This window comes from Gorilla gorilla, chromosome 20 (assembly GCF_029281585.2).
Source record: "Gorilla gorilla gorilla isolate KB3781 chromosome 20, NHGRI_mGorGor1-v2.1_pri, whole genome shotgun sequence".
Lineage (NCBI taxonomy): Eukaryota > Metazoa > Chordata > Mammalia > Primates > Hominidae > Gorilla > Gorilla gorilla.
The window spans coordinates 17,413,816-17,428,322 of record NC_073244.2 but is presented as its reverse complement, the minus strand read 5'-3'; the positions used below and the strand labels follow the sequence as shown (position 1 = coordinate 17,428,322).

At 52.4% G+C, this 14,507-nt stretch overlaps 1 protein-coding gene across 1 annotated transcript; it reads left to right on the top strand.

Moving 5' to 3' along the window:
• Positions 1-6,726: 6,726 nt before the first annotated feature.
• EPOR (erythropoietin receptor) lies at positions 6,727-13,673 on the top strand. Its single transcript, XM_004060038.5, has 8 exons — positions 6,727-7,132; positions 7,993-8,128; positions 9,127-9,302; positions 9,383-9,540; positions 10,023-10,176; positions 10,261-10,348; positions 12,456-12,543; positions 12,639-13,673. The coding sequence occupies exons 1-8, from the start codon at positions 7,018-7,020 to the stop codon at positions 13,248-13,250; spliced, it is 1,527 nt and encodes a 508-aa protein (XP_004060086.2). The 5' UTR covers positions 6,727-7,017; the 3' UTR covers positions 13,251-13,673.
• The last annotated feature ends 834 nt before the right edge of the window (positions 13,674-14,507 follow it).

The window sequence follows — 14,507 nt, the reverse complement described above, 5'->3', positions numbered from 1 at the left end:
AGTGGATCATTTTGGATTAGGTGGTTCACACTGTCTGAATAGCTGAGCAACAAGCTAGAAGGAGCCTGGGCCTATGAGACCAGTGAGCTACCATATTGGACTGTTAATACTTGGAGTGTTACATAAAAGAGAAATAAATTTTTATCTTACTTAAGCCACTATTATTTGAGTTGCTGTTACAGTAGCCCAAATAATATTTTATTTAATATAGCTCTACTCATAGCTGGGTGTGGCGGCACGCACCTGTAATCCCAGCTACTTGGGAGGCTGAGGCAAGAGAATTGCTTGAACCTGGAAGGCGGAGGTTGCAGTGAGCTGAGATTGCTCCACTGCACTCCAGCCTGGGAGACAGAGCAAGACTCCGTCTCTACAAAAAAAAACAAAAACAAAAACAAAATCAAAAAACACACATATATATATATAGCTCTACTCCAAGGCAGGCTCATACCTTGTGGAGGCATAGGCTTATATCCCAAAAGCTCCCCCATCCCATGCAAGCAGAGCCCCTCCTTCCCATCAGCTCCAGCAAAAAGTCCCAGAGCAGGCGCCCATTGGGCCAATTTGTGTCATGTGTCCATCCCTAAATCAATCACTGTGTTCAGGAGAATGAGATGTGCTGATTAGCCAGGCCTGGGTCCTGCGCCCACCCTTTGAGCTGGCACAGAAACTTTGAATCACAGGGGTGGAGCCTGGGAGAGTCCATAAGTGGACATTAAATGTGGGGGCTGTTATGAGGAGAAGGGGGAGTTCTGGTGAATGGGCAAAAAATAATCACTAGGTTTTCAAACATTATCCCTGGAGCAATAATGAGGAATGCCCAGGAATTATGTGGGTTGGGAGTAGACATACAGAAATGTAAGTATCATATAAGGTCTGATGAAAGACCAATTACTAGCACGCAACATGCTTTTTTTTTTTTTTTTTTGAGACAGAGTCTTGCTTTGTCGCCCAGGCTGGAGTGCAATGGCGAGACCTTGGCTTACTGCAACCTCCGCCTCCCCGGTTCAAGCGATTCTCCTGTCTCAGCCTCTTGAGTAGGTAGGATAACAGGCGCGTGCCACCAAGCCTGGCTAATTTTTGTATTTTTAGTAGAGACAGGGTTTCACCATTTTGGTCAGGCTGGTCTCGAACTCCTGGCCTCATGATCCACCTGCCTTGGCCTCCCAAAATGCTGGGATTACAGGCGTGAGCCACTGTGCCTGGCCGCTCCTTTACAGGCTTTTTTAAAAATTTTGGTCTTCTGTGAGTATTAAGACCTTAAGACCGGCCAAGCACAGTGGCTTATGCCTGTAATCCCAGCGCTTTGGGAGGCCGAGTCAGGTGGATCATGAGGTCAGGAGTTCGAGACCAGCCTGACCAACATGGTGAAACCCCATCACTACTAAAAATACAAAAATTAGCCAGGTGTGGTGGCGCACGCCTGTAATCCCAGCTACTCAGGAGACTGAGGCAGGACAGAATCGCTTGAACCCGGGAGTCGGAGGTTGCAGTGAGCCGAGATTGCACCACTGTACTCCAGCCTGGGTGACAAAGAAAGACTTTGTCTCAAAAAAAAAAAAAAAAGAAAAAGAAAAAGAAAAAAGAAAAGAAAAAGAAAAGAAAGACCTTAAGACAATTTGGATATTTTTTGCCCAAATGGGTATTTTTTTCCTCTGTCTCCCAAATCCCAAAGTGTTGGGATTACAGGCATGAGCCACCGCACCCAGCCTCTTAAGATCATTTGGATGTTAGTTCAGCATCCTTCTGGAACTAGTTTAAGCAAATTGCTATACTTACTGAATGCTTATTGTATGTCAAGATACTGTTTTAAGAACTTGACACAGGGGCCAGCCGCGGTGGCTCACGCCTGTAATCCCAACACTTTGGGAGGCCGAGGCGGGCGGATCACCTGAGGTCAGGAGTTCGAGACCAGCCTCAACATGGAGAAACCCGTCTCTACTAAAAATGCAAAATTAGCTGAGTGTGGTGGTACATGCCTGTAATCCCAGCTACTCGGGAGGCTGAGGCAGGACAATCGCTTGAACCTGGGAGGCGGAGGTTGCAGTGAGCCAAGATTGTGCCATTGCACTCCAGCCTGGGCGACAAGAGCGAAACTCCATCTCAAAAAAAAGAAAAAAAAAAGAACTTGACACAATCTAATTTCATCCTTACCATAGCTCTATGGAGTAGACATTATTTTCACTTTATACATTTTATTTATTTATTTATTTATTTATTTTTAGAGACAGTGTCTTGCTCTGTAACCAGACTGGAGTGCAGTGGTGCGATCATAGCTCATGGCAGCCTCGAACTCCTGGACTCAGGTGATCCTACTCAACCTCCTGAGTAGCTGGGACTACCGGCACATACCACCACACCAGGCTAATTTTTCTTCTTTTTTGTAGAGGTCTTTTTTGCAGGGTCTTGTTATGTTGCCCAGGCTGGTCTCAGACTACTATCCTCAATTGATTCCCCTGCCTCGGCCTTCCAAAGTGCTGGAATTACAGGCAAGAGCCACCATGTCTGGGCCGGAAGAGACACTTATCATCCACTATTTTTTTTTTTTTTTTTTTTTTTTTTTGAGATGGGGTCTCACTCTGTCACCCAGGCTGGAGTGCCGTGGTGTCAACATGGTTCACTGTAGCCTCCACCTCCTGGGCTCAATTAATCGTCCCACTTCAGCCCCCTGAGTAGCTGACACCACAGATGCATACCACCTCACCTGGCTAACTTAAAAACAAAGTTGGCCGGGTGCAATGGCTCACGCCTGTAATCCTGGCACTTTGGGAGGCTGAGGCGGGTGGATCACCTGAGGTCAGAAGTTCAAGACCAGCCTGGCCAACATGGTGAAACCCTATCTCTACTAAAATACAAAAATTAGCCATGGCGGGTGCCTATAATCCCAGCTACTCAGGATGCTGAGATGGGAGAATCACTTGAGCCCGGGAGATGGTGGTTCCAGTGAGCTGAGGTCATACCACTGCACTCCAGCCTGGGCAGCTGAGCGAGACTCCGTCTCAAAAAAAAAAAAAGTTGGCTGGGCGTGGTGGCTCACACCTGTAATCCCAACACTCCAACGCTTTGGGAGGCCAAGGCAGGCGCATCACCTGAGGTCAGGAGTTCGAGACCAGCCTGGCCAACATATAGCAAAACCCCGTCTCTACTAAAAAAAATACAAAAATTAGCTGGGCATGGTGGCACACATCTGTAGTCCCAGCTACTTGGGAAGCTGAGGCAGAAGAATCGCTTGAACCCGGGAAACAGAGGTTGCAGTGAGCCGAGATGGCGCCATTGCGCTCCAGCTTAGGCGACAGAAAAAGACTCCGTCTCTCAAACAAACAAACAAACAAACAATGTTTTGTAGAGACGGGATCTCACTCTGTCACCCAGGCTGGACTGCAGCGGCATGAACATGGTTCACTGCAGCCTCCACCTTCTGGGCTTAAGTGATCCTCCCACCTCAGCCTCCCGAGTAGCTAGGACCACAGACGGGTGCCACCTCATCTGGCTTACTTAAAAAAACAAAAAACAAACAACAACAACAAAAAAAAAAACGTGTTTTATAGAGACAAGGTCTCACCATGTCAGCCAGGCTTCAGGCAAGGGAGGGTTAAGTAACTTACTCAAGGTCCCATGGTAAGTGGGTGCTGTTCAAATGTTGATCCAACTCCAGAAAACATGCATTTAACTCTGGGGCCGGTTTGCCATTCATAACAATTTATTGTGACCAAATTTTGAAACAGGTGTCCGTCTTGTTTATTCCACCTCCCTCTCGCATACATGCACAGTCTAAATATCAATTTCCTGAGGAAGAGATTTGCGTTGACTTCCGTTTTTTAAAAGCGCAGGGTTGTGCAGGCACAGTTGTACCCAGTGGCTAACACGAGATCAGCTGTTTCTCTACCTCTCTCAGCTTGATTTTCTCTACATCTCTAATCTTTTACTCCACAAAATATTTCTTGAGCTTCTACTGTGCGCCAGGCCCTGTTCTATATGCTAGGGATACAGCAAAGAACAAAAGGGTAAAAAAAAATCCCTGCCTGAGGCTGGGCGCGGTGGCTCATGCCTGTAATCCCAGCACTTTGGGAGGCCAAGGCGGGCGGGTCACAAAGTCAGGAGTTCGAGACCAGCCTGGCCAACATGGCGAAACCCCGTCTCTGCTAAAAATACAAAAAAATAGCCGGGCGTGGTGGCGGGTGCCTGTAATCCCAGCTACCCGGGAGGCAGAGGTAGGAGAATCAGTTGAACCCAGGAGGCGGAGGTTGCAGTAAACCAAGATCATGCCATTGTACTGCAGCCTGGGCAACAAGAGCGAGACTCCACAAAAAAATAAATAAATAAAATAAAATAAATAAATAAATCCCTGGCTGGGCTCAGTGACTCATGCCAGTAATCCCAGCACTTTGGGAGGCTGAGGCGGGGGGATCACTTGAGGTCAGGAGCTCAAGACAAGCCTGGCCAACACAGCAAAACCCCGTTTCAACTAAAACTACAAAAATTAGCTGGGTGTGGTGGCACACACCTGTAGTCCCAACTACTCTGGAGGCTGAGGAAGGAGAATCGCTTGAATCCAGGAGGCGAAGGCTGCAGTGAGCCAAGGTTGTGCCATTGCACTCCAACCTGGGCGACAGAGCAAGACACCATCTAAAAAAAAAAAAAAAAAAAAAAAAAACCTGCTTTCATGGAATAGTAAGGGCAGCGAATCAATAACAAAACATCAAATACATGTCAGGTGACAATAAGCACATTGGCTACAAACAAAAACAAAAAAACCCACCTGCTTAATAGCAACAGGGTAGGAGTATTGCTATTTTATTTTATTTTTATTTATTTATTTTTATTTATTTATTTATTTATTTATTTATTTTTTTGAGACGGAGTCTCGCTCTGTTGCCCAGGCTGGAGTGCAGTGGCACGATCTTGGCTCACTGCAAGCTCCACCCCCTGGGTTCACACCATTCTCCTGCCTCAGCCTCCCGAGTAGCTGGGACTACAGGCACCCGCCACCATGCCCGGCTAATTTTTTCTATTTTTAGTAAAGAGGGTTTCACTGTGTTAGCCAGCATGGTCTCGATCTCCTGACCTTGTGATCCACCCACCTCGGCCTCCCAAAGTGCTGGGATTACAGGCATGAGCCACTGTGCACGGACTATTTATTTATTTTTTTGAGACAGAGTTTCAATCTTGTTGCACAGCCTGGAGTGCAATGGTGCGATCTCAGCTCACTGCAACCTCTGCCTTCTGGTTTCAAGCAATTCTCCTGCCTCAGCCTCCTGAGTAGCTGGGATTACAGGCACCCACCACCACGCTCGAATATATATTTTTTTCTTTTTGAGACAGAGTCCCACTCTGTCACCAGGCTGGAGTGCAGTGGCACAATATCGGCTCACTGAAACCTCCGGCTCCTGGGTTCAAGTGATTCTCCTGCAGCCTCCCAAGTAGCTGGGATTACAGGCATGCAGCACCACGCCCAGCTAATTTTTGTATTTTTGGTAGAGATGGGGTTTTACCATGTTGGCCAGGATGGTCTTGATCTCTTGACCTCATGATCTGCCCACCTCGGCCTCCCAAAGGGCTGGGATTACAGGCGTGAGCCACTGCGCCCGGCCTACGCCTGGCTAATTTTTGTATTTTTAGTAGAGACGTGGTTTCGCCATGTTGCCCAGGCTGGTCTCGAACTCCTGACCTCATGATCCGCCTGTCTCGGCCTCCCAAAGTGTTGGGATTACAGGTATGAGCCACTGCGCCCAGCCAATTATTATTATTTTTTGAGATGGAGTCTCACTCTGGTGCCCAGGCTGGAGTTGCAGTGGCATGATCTTGGCTCACTGCAATCTTCATCTCCCAGATTGAAGCAGTTCTCATGCCTCAGCCTCCTGAGTAGCTGGGATTACAGGCACACGCCACCACACCTGGCTAATTTTTGTATTTTTAGTAGAGATGGGATTTCACCATGTTGGCCAGGCTGGTCTCAAACTCCTGACCTCAAGTGATTTGCCCACGTCAGCCTCCCAAACTGCTGGGATTATAGGCGTGAGCCACCCGGCCCAGCCCAAGAGAATAAAAATGTGGGTGGTAAAAATTTTTTTCCCAAAAATTCATAAATGAAAATCTCACATATTATGCATACTGCCCAGGAGCATGGCCTAGCACTGTGCAAACACTCAACTGCTGGTCGTTGCAAGGATTATTATTGGCCGGCTTCAGTGGCTCGTGCTGGTGTTCCCAGCACATTGGGAGATGGAGGCTGGAGGATTGCTTAAGTCCAGGATTTCAAGACCAGCCTGGACAACATAGTGGGATCCCATCTCTACAAAGAATTTTAAAAATTAGCCAGGTGCGGTGGGAAGATTGCTTCAGTCCAGAGGCTGCAGTGAGCTATGATTGTGCCACTGCACTCCAGCCTGGGTGACAGAGCAACACCCTGACTGAGACAGAGAGAGAGGGAAGGAGGGAAGGAAGGAAGGAAGGAAGGAAGGAAGGAAGGAAGGAAGGAAGGAAGGAAGGAAGGAAGGAAGGAGGGAAGGAAGGAAGGAAGAAAGAAAGGAAGGAAAGAAGGAGAGACAGAGAGAGAGAGAAAATAATTTTTATTTATTTCCAGGCTGGGAAGAGATGCTGATTTCTGCGATAAAATCAGTAGATACATTTTTTGGAATGTTCGCAATGTGCCAGGCTAGATTTTACAGATGAGAAGTCTGAAGCTCAGGTAAGGTAAGTCACCTGTCCAGGGCCACAGAGGCAAAAAAAACGTGTGTCTGAAGCCAGAACGGGAGCTGTTGCGGCCCAACTCCCTCCCCTGCCCCCAAGCGGCCTCTGGGCTCGGGAAGGGCCCCTGCCTCCTCCCGCCAGGCACTTATCTCTACCCAGGCTGAGTGCTGGCCCCGCCCCCTCGGGGATCTGCCACTTAGAGGCGCCTGGTCGGGAAGGGCCTGGTCAGCTGCGTCCGGCGGAGGCAGCTGCTGACCCAGCTGTGGACTGTGCCAGGGGCGGGGGACGGAGGGGCAGGAGCCCTGGGCTCCCCGTGGCGGGGGCTGTATCATGGACCACCTCGGGGCGTCCCTCTGGCCCCAGGTCGGCTCCCTTTGTCTCCTGCTCGCTGGGGCCGCCTGGGCGCCCCCGCCTAACCTCCCGGACCCCAAGTTCGAGAGCAAAGGTAAGGATGAGCTGCGTGTGGACCCCTACGCTGGAGCCTGCAGGACCATGCTGGGGCCTGAACTCCCAGCCTAGGTCCTGGGGGCCATGCCTGTTTCCGGACTTCCTGACCGGGTCCTGGGGGCCAAGCTGGCATCTGAACCCTTAAACTGGGTCCTGGATGGGTGGGGGGCGGGGTGGGGTATGTTAGGTTCCAAGACTCCTGATCGCGTCCCGGGCAAGAGCTAGAGTGGGCTTAAGGTTTCCGTTTTACCTTTTCAGCGAGTCTGGGACATGCTAAATCCTAAGGGGGCTGACTTGGTGCTAAGGTCCCTGGGGGGTGGGGGCCAAGCCGACCCTCCCTAGGGGAGGGAGGGTAAAGCCCGGGTCCGAGTTAGAGGGGCCAAGCCACAGGCTACTGTAAACACGGTTTGTGTGAGGGCGCCAGATCACTTGCCCGGCCCGGTGGAGGGAGGGAGGCGGGGGGCACGGTTGGCGCTATCGGTTGGCGGGGAGCCTGCCGGGGCCGATAGGGGGCCCGCCTCTCCGCACACACCCCCAGCCGCGCGCGTGTCCTAGGCTGGGGCGGGGCTGGCAGTCCCGAGCTCGAGGTCTTGAACGCCGCGCCCAGCTCAGCTGGCCGCTGGGTGGGCAGGTGTGCGCCAGTGGTGACGGCGGGGGACAGTAAGGCGAGCAACTTGCCCCTGGGAATTAGGGGGGCACCACCTCTGCGGACCCCTCCAAGGGCCCCGCTTGGGAGGATGGCAGGGCGGGGCTTTTTTCTTATCGGGTCCGCCCAGGCTGCGGGAGGGAAGAGGAGGGGGCTGTCTCCCGAGGATAGAGCTCAGACCCCCATGCCCTTCCTTTGTCGCCCCTCCCCAGCGGCCTTGCTGGCGGCCCGGGGGCCCGAAGAGCTTCTGTGCTTCACCGAGCGGTTGGAGGACTTGGTGTGTTTCTGGGAGGAAGCGGCGAGCGCTGGGGTGGGCCCGGGCAACTACAGCTTCTCCTACCAGCTCGAGTGAGTCCGATCCGGCGGGCGCCTCCACGGGCGGAGGGAGGGGGTGGGGCACAGCTCCCTGGAGGTCGTAGCCTCGTATGTCCCCTGCTGTTTGAGGCCCGACGGCGCCTCCAGTCGTGGTCACTGGAGGGAAACCTGCGGGTCCAGGGCTGGCACGCCCTCTATGGGCCGGGGCGCGAACACTCCCGCGATCACCGCTGGAACGCGACCCCAAACATCAGGCTGGGATAACAACGCCTCCAAATCGAGGGTAAGGCGTTACTACGTCGGGGCTGGGACTCCTTCTCGAGGTAGTATCCAAAAGGAGGCCAGCAGTGGCTCATGCCTGTAATCCCAACTCTTTGGAAGGTCGAGGCGGAAGAACCGCTTGAGCCCAGGAGTTCAAGACCAGCCTGGGCAACACAGCGAGATCCCCGTCTCTTAAAAAAAAAATTAGACCGGGCGCGGTGGCTCACGCCTGTAATCCCAGCACTTTGGGAGGCTGAGGCGGGCGGATCACCTGAGGTCGGGAGTTTGAGACCAGCCTGGCCAACATGGAGAAACTCTATCTCTACTAAAAATACAAAATTAGCCGGGCGTGGTGGCGCATGCCTGTGATCCCAGCTACTAGGGAGGCTGAGGCAGGAGAATCGCTTGAACCCGGGAGGCGGAGGTTGCGGTGAGCCGAGGTAGCGCCATTGCACTCCAGCCTGGGCAACAAGAGCGAAACTCCGTCTCAAAAAAAAAAAAAAAAAAAAAAAAAGCCAGGCGTGGCGCGAGCCTGTGGTCTCAACTACTTGGGAAGCTGAGGTGGGAGGATCCCTTAAGCCCCAGAATTTGAGGCTGCAGTGAGCCATGATCGCGCCACTGCACTCCAGCCTGGGCGACGAAGGAAGACCTTGTCACACACACACACAAGGCTAGACCTTGTGTCATACATACACACTGCCCCCCACAGGCCGGGCAATGCCGACTCCCCGGTCCCCCCTCCCAACCTGCTCCCTTCCCTGGGCGCATAGGGATGAGCCATGGAAGCTGTGTCGCCTGCACCAGGCTCCCACGGCTCGTGGTGCGGTGCGCTTCTGGTGTTCGCTGCCTACAGCCGACACATCGAGCTTCGTGCCCCTAGAGTTGCGCGTCACCGCAGCCTCCGGCGCTCCGCGATATCACCGTGTCATCCACATCAATGAAGTAGGTAAGTGCTCTGGGAATGGAGGAGTGGTCGGAGGAGAGGGTCTCAGTCCTCGCCCACCTGACCAACCCCCATGCCTGCAGTGCTCCTGGACGCCCCCGTGGGGCTGGTGGCGCGGTTGGCTGACGAGAGCGGCCACGTAGTGTTGCGCTGGCTCCCGCCGCCTGAGACACCCATGACGTCCCACATCCGCTACGAAGTGGACGTCTCGGCCGGCAAAGGCGCAGGGAGCGTACAGAGGGTGAGGCCAGCCCCTACGGCCCAGCCCCCAAAGCTCTACTGACTACGGCCCAGCCACGCCTCTCGAGGTCGCGCCCGGTGCCGCTTTCAGGGCCGGTCCGTAACATCCCACATCCCATTACCCTGGTGCTGAAGACCGTTCCACGCCCACAGACACGCCCCCTTTCCTAATGTCCTCGCAAGCCTGCTGAACCCCAACTTCTTCTCCCTCCGGCCCGTAACCCTAGACCCCTTTAGCGCCGGGGTCCCTCTACGAGTGCTAGCCCAGTTATTAAATTGCCCGGGTCCCGCCCCTTGGTATCAGAGAATCTCTCTCTGATTGGCCCTGAGCTTTCTTGGGCTCCTCCCCCTACTCTTATTGGTCCCATTGCAATTCTAGGGCACCGTTTTCCTTTCCCCTGATTGGCTCAGTTCCACCAGGGCCCGCCCCCATGTGATCTATTTTTGTCTGCTACGCGTCCCTCGCCCTGATTCCGCCCCCAGGTGGAGATCCTGGAGGGTCGCACCGAGTGTGTGCTGAGCAACCTGCGGGGCCGGACGCGCTACACCTTCGCCGTCCGCGCGCGTATGGCTGAGCCGAGCTTCGGCGGCTTCTGGAGCGCCTGGTCGGAGCCTGTGTCGCTGCTGACGCCTAGCGGTGAGGCCCCAGGCGGGGGTGTAGGAGGAGCCAGGGCGAATCACGGGGCAAGCCCACCGCCCTGACCTCCTCCCCGCCTCTTAGACCTGGACCCCCTCATCCTGACGCTCTCCCTCATCCTCGTGCTCATCCTGGTGCTGCTGACCGTGCTCGCGCTGCTCTCCCACCGCCGGTGAGCTCCCCATTTGGGCGCTGGGCCCAGACTCCTCCCCGCCAACGTTTCTCTTTCACTATGGAAACCTAGGCTCAGAGAGAGACACGCACTTGCCCAAGGTCACGCAGTAAGGATTCACATCAGTGGCAGGGCTGGGATGCATGCCAGACTAGACCCAGACTCTTCGTTAACATTTTCTGCTCTTGGGGACTTTCACCTGATTTTCCTTCTACATCAGGGGCTGCCATTTCTTGGGTCCCTTTGTTAGTTCCTTTCCCCAGTGTCATCACCTTTGTAAAATCAACTAGATGGATTTAGTGAAAGAATTTAAGCCCCTGAATGCCTCCGCACCCCTGCGGTCAAGCTCCTCAGACACTATGATCAGACTAGCCGTTCTGAGGTATTTGTAATTCCAAGCACACACTAGGTGGTTTCACACCCCCAAGCTTTTGCCCATGCTGTTCCCTCTGCCTGGAATGCCCTTCCTGCCTTGTCTGCTAAGCAATCTTCTAGTCTTCTTTTATGGCCCTGTTCATTTACTTGGTTGGAAAATACAAACAGAGTGCCAAACATGTGCCAGGCACTGGAGAGAGAATGGAGAACAAGCTAGACCCTGACCACAAGTCCCTGACCTTGTGGATCTCAAGTCAACAAACAAGGGACCCAAGAAATATTTGATGATAAATTGTAATGAGTGATATCACAGAAACAAACAGAATGTGGTGACATGACAGGATGGTCAGGGAAGGCCTCCAGGAGGAGGTGACATCAAAGTGGAAACCTGAAGATTGGAAGGAAGCAGCCGCTTGAAAAGTGGGGAGAAGAAACAGCAAGTGCAAAGGCCCTGAGGTGGGAATGAGATTGGAACATTCAGCCAGCTTCAAGAATTGCCACATGGCATGGCCTGGCATGGTGGCTCACGCCTGTAATCCCAGCACTTTGGGATGCCGAGGCAGGCAGATCACCTGAGGTTGGGAGTTCCCGACCAGCCTGACCAACATGGAGAAACCCCACCTCTACTAAAAATACAAAATTAGCCAAGCGTGGTGGTACATGCCTGTAATCCCCGCTACTCGGGAGGCTGAGGCAGGAGAATCACTTGAACCCGGGAGGTGGAGGTTGCGGGTGAGCCGAGATTGTGCCATTGCACTCCAGCCTGGACAATAAGAGTGAAACTCCGTCTCAAAAAAAAAAAAAAAATTGCCACATGGCTAGAGTGGTATGTAAGGGGGTGTGGCAGATATTGAGATGAGGGAGGTGACAGGGGTCATATAATGCAGGGCCTTCTGCAGGGTGGTGGGGAGGAGTTTGGATTTTTTTTTTTTTTTTTTTTTGAGACAGAGTCACTCTTGTCACCCAAGCTGGAGTGCAGTGCAGCAGTCTTGGCTCACTGCAATCTCTGCCTCCCAGGTTCAAGCGATTCTCCTGCCTCAACCGCCTGAGTAGCTGAGATTACAGGCGTGCATGCCCGGCTAATTTTGTAGTTTTAGTAGAGACAGGGTTCCACCATGTTGGCCAGGCTGGTCTCAAACTCCTGACCTCAGGTGATCTGCTCACATCAGCCTCTCAAAGTGCTGGGATTATAGGCATGAGCCACCGTGCCCGGCTTGGATTTTATCCTGAATGCCTTCTCTCATTACCCCAGAAGGTAACATAATATTTATCTATGAAGTGACATCATGGACCTTCTGGAAAAATCTGGGTCAGGGTTTTGGGTTTTTTTATTTATTTTATTTTTTTTTTAGAAATGGGGTCTCACTACGTTTCCCAGGCTGGTCTTGAACTCCTGGGTTCAAGTGATCCTCCCACCTCAGCCTCCTAAAGTACTGGGATTATAGTGCTGGTGTAAACCACTGCACCTGGCCATGGCCAGGATTAAAGGGAGAATGACCAATGTATATTGAACTCCTATGCACCCTTCAATACCCTGTTCCATTTACCCTTTTGTAGGGCCTTGCTGATGCTTCAGCCAAAACCCCTGTCCCCCGGCCCTGATGTACTCCTCTGCCTCCATTGTGATCACAGGGACCAAGTGTATCTGTGCCCCTATGACTGGGAGTGGAGGGGGTATTGGTGAGTATTCAATGAGTCATATCTATGTAACTATTTCTATTGGCTTCAACAGGGCTCTGAAGCAGAAGATCTGGCCTGGCATCCCGAGCCCAGAGAGTGAGTTTGAAGGCCTCTTCACCACCCACAAGGGTAACTTCCAGGTAGGTGGCCTGGTTGTCCCCTCAGTGCCTGGGCTTCCCTGCTTCTTGCAGCCAAACTGCAGGCCTCTCTGAGCAGGTTGGTGCTATTTCTTCAGCTGTGGCTGTACCAGAATGATGGCTGCCTGTGGTGGAGCCCCTGCACCCCCTTCACAGAGGACCCACCTGCTTCCCTGGAAGTCCTCTCAGAGCGCTGCTGGGAGACGATGCAGGCAGTGGAGCCGGGGACAGATGATGAGGGCCCCCTGCTGGAGCCAGTGGGCAGTGAGCATGCCCAGGATACCTATCTGGTGCTGGACAAATGGTTGCTGCCCCGGAACCCGCCCAGTGACGACCTCCCAGGGCCTGGTGGCAGTGTGGACATAGTGGCCATGGATGAAGGCTCAGAAGCATCCTCCTGCTCATCTGCTTTGGCCTCGAAGCCCAGCCCAGAGGGAGCCTCTGCTGCCAGCTTTGAGTACACTATCCTGGACCCCAGCTCCCAGCTCTTGCGTCCATGGACACTGTGCCCTGAGCTGCCCCCTACCCCACCCCACCTAAAGTACCTGTACCTTGTGGTATCTGACTCTGGCATCTCAACTGACTACAGCTCAGGGGACTCCCAGGGAGCCCAAGGGGGCTTATCCGATGGCCCCTACTCCAACCCTTATGAGAACAGCCTTATCCCAGCCACTGAGCCTCTGCCCCCCAGCTATGTGGCTTGCTCTTAGGACACCAGGCTGCAAATGATCAGGGATCCAATATGACTCAGAGAACCAGTGCAGACTCAAGACTTACTGAACAGGGATGGTGAGGCCTCTCTCAGGAGCAGGGGCATTGCTGATTTTGTCTGCCCAATCCATCCTGCTCAGGAAATCACAACCTTGCAGTATTTTTAAATATGTATAGTTTTTTTCTTATCTATATATATATATACACATATGTATGTAAGTTTTTCTACCATGATTTCTACAAACACCCTTTAAGTCCCATCTTCCCCTGGGCATAGGCCATAGGGGTAGAAGTTAAAGTTCTTGAGCTTATTCAGAAGCTGGATCTGCAATCTGAATGCTACTCATAACATAACAAAATAGTATGTTAAACAGCTCTTAAATCTTACTGGCTTGCCACATTAAATGATTTCTCTCTCCTAACTCAGCTCAAATGGGCAGCCATCCATGGGATGAGTCAGAGGTTCAGACTCTTCCAGTCTGTAGCTCTACCTTCTCTTAGGGTACTTAGATGGATCCCCTATTCTACAAACTGCCAGTCAGCAAGGGAAGAAAAAGGGCAGCAATGACCCTCAATGGGCCATTTGAGGGATGTGGCCTGGAAATGGGCTTCCTCTCTTCTTCTCACACCTCATTGGCTGCAAACAGTCACATGACCCCAGTCACATGAAAGGCCAGGAAACTTAGTTTAGCTGTACACCCAGGAAGAGCAAAGCTGTTTAAGGGCTGCTAGCTAGTCTCTGCCACTAATAATAATAACAGTAATTCTGAATCAGGCCATGTTCTAAGAAAGTACTCTGATGACACTTGGTGTCAACAAGTAACTCAATGGGATTTTTGCTTTAACTACTTTTTTTTTCTGAGACAGGGTATCACTCTGTTGCACAGGCTGGAGCCCAGTAGCTCAAACATGGTTCGCTGCAGCCTCGACCTCCTGGGCTCAGGCGATCCTCCTGCCTCAGCTTTTCGAGTAGCTGGGACTACTGGCGTACACCACCAAGCCTGACTGATTTTTTTTTTTTTTTTTTTTTTTTTGAGACAGAGTCTCGTCTCCATCACCCAGGCTGGAGTGCAGTGGCTCAATCTCAGCTCACTGCAACCTCTGCCTCCCGGGTTCAAGCAATTCTCCTGTCTCAGCCTCCCAAGTAGCTGGGAGTACAGGTGCATGCCACGATGCCTGGCTAAATTTTGTATTTTTAGTAGAGACGGGGTTTCACCATGTAGGCTGGGCTGACCTCGAACTCCTGACCTCAGGTG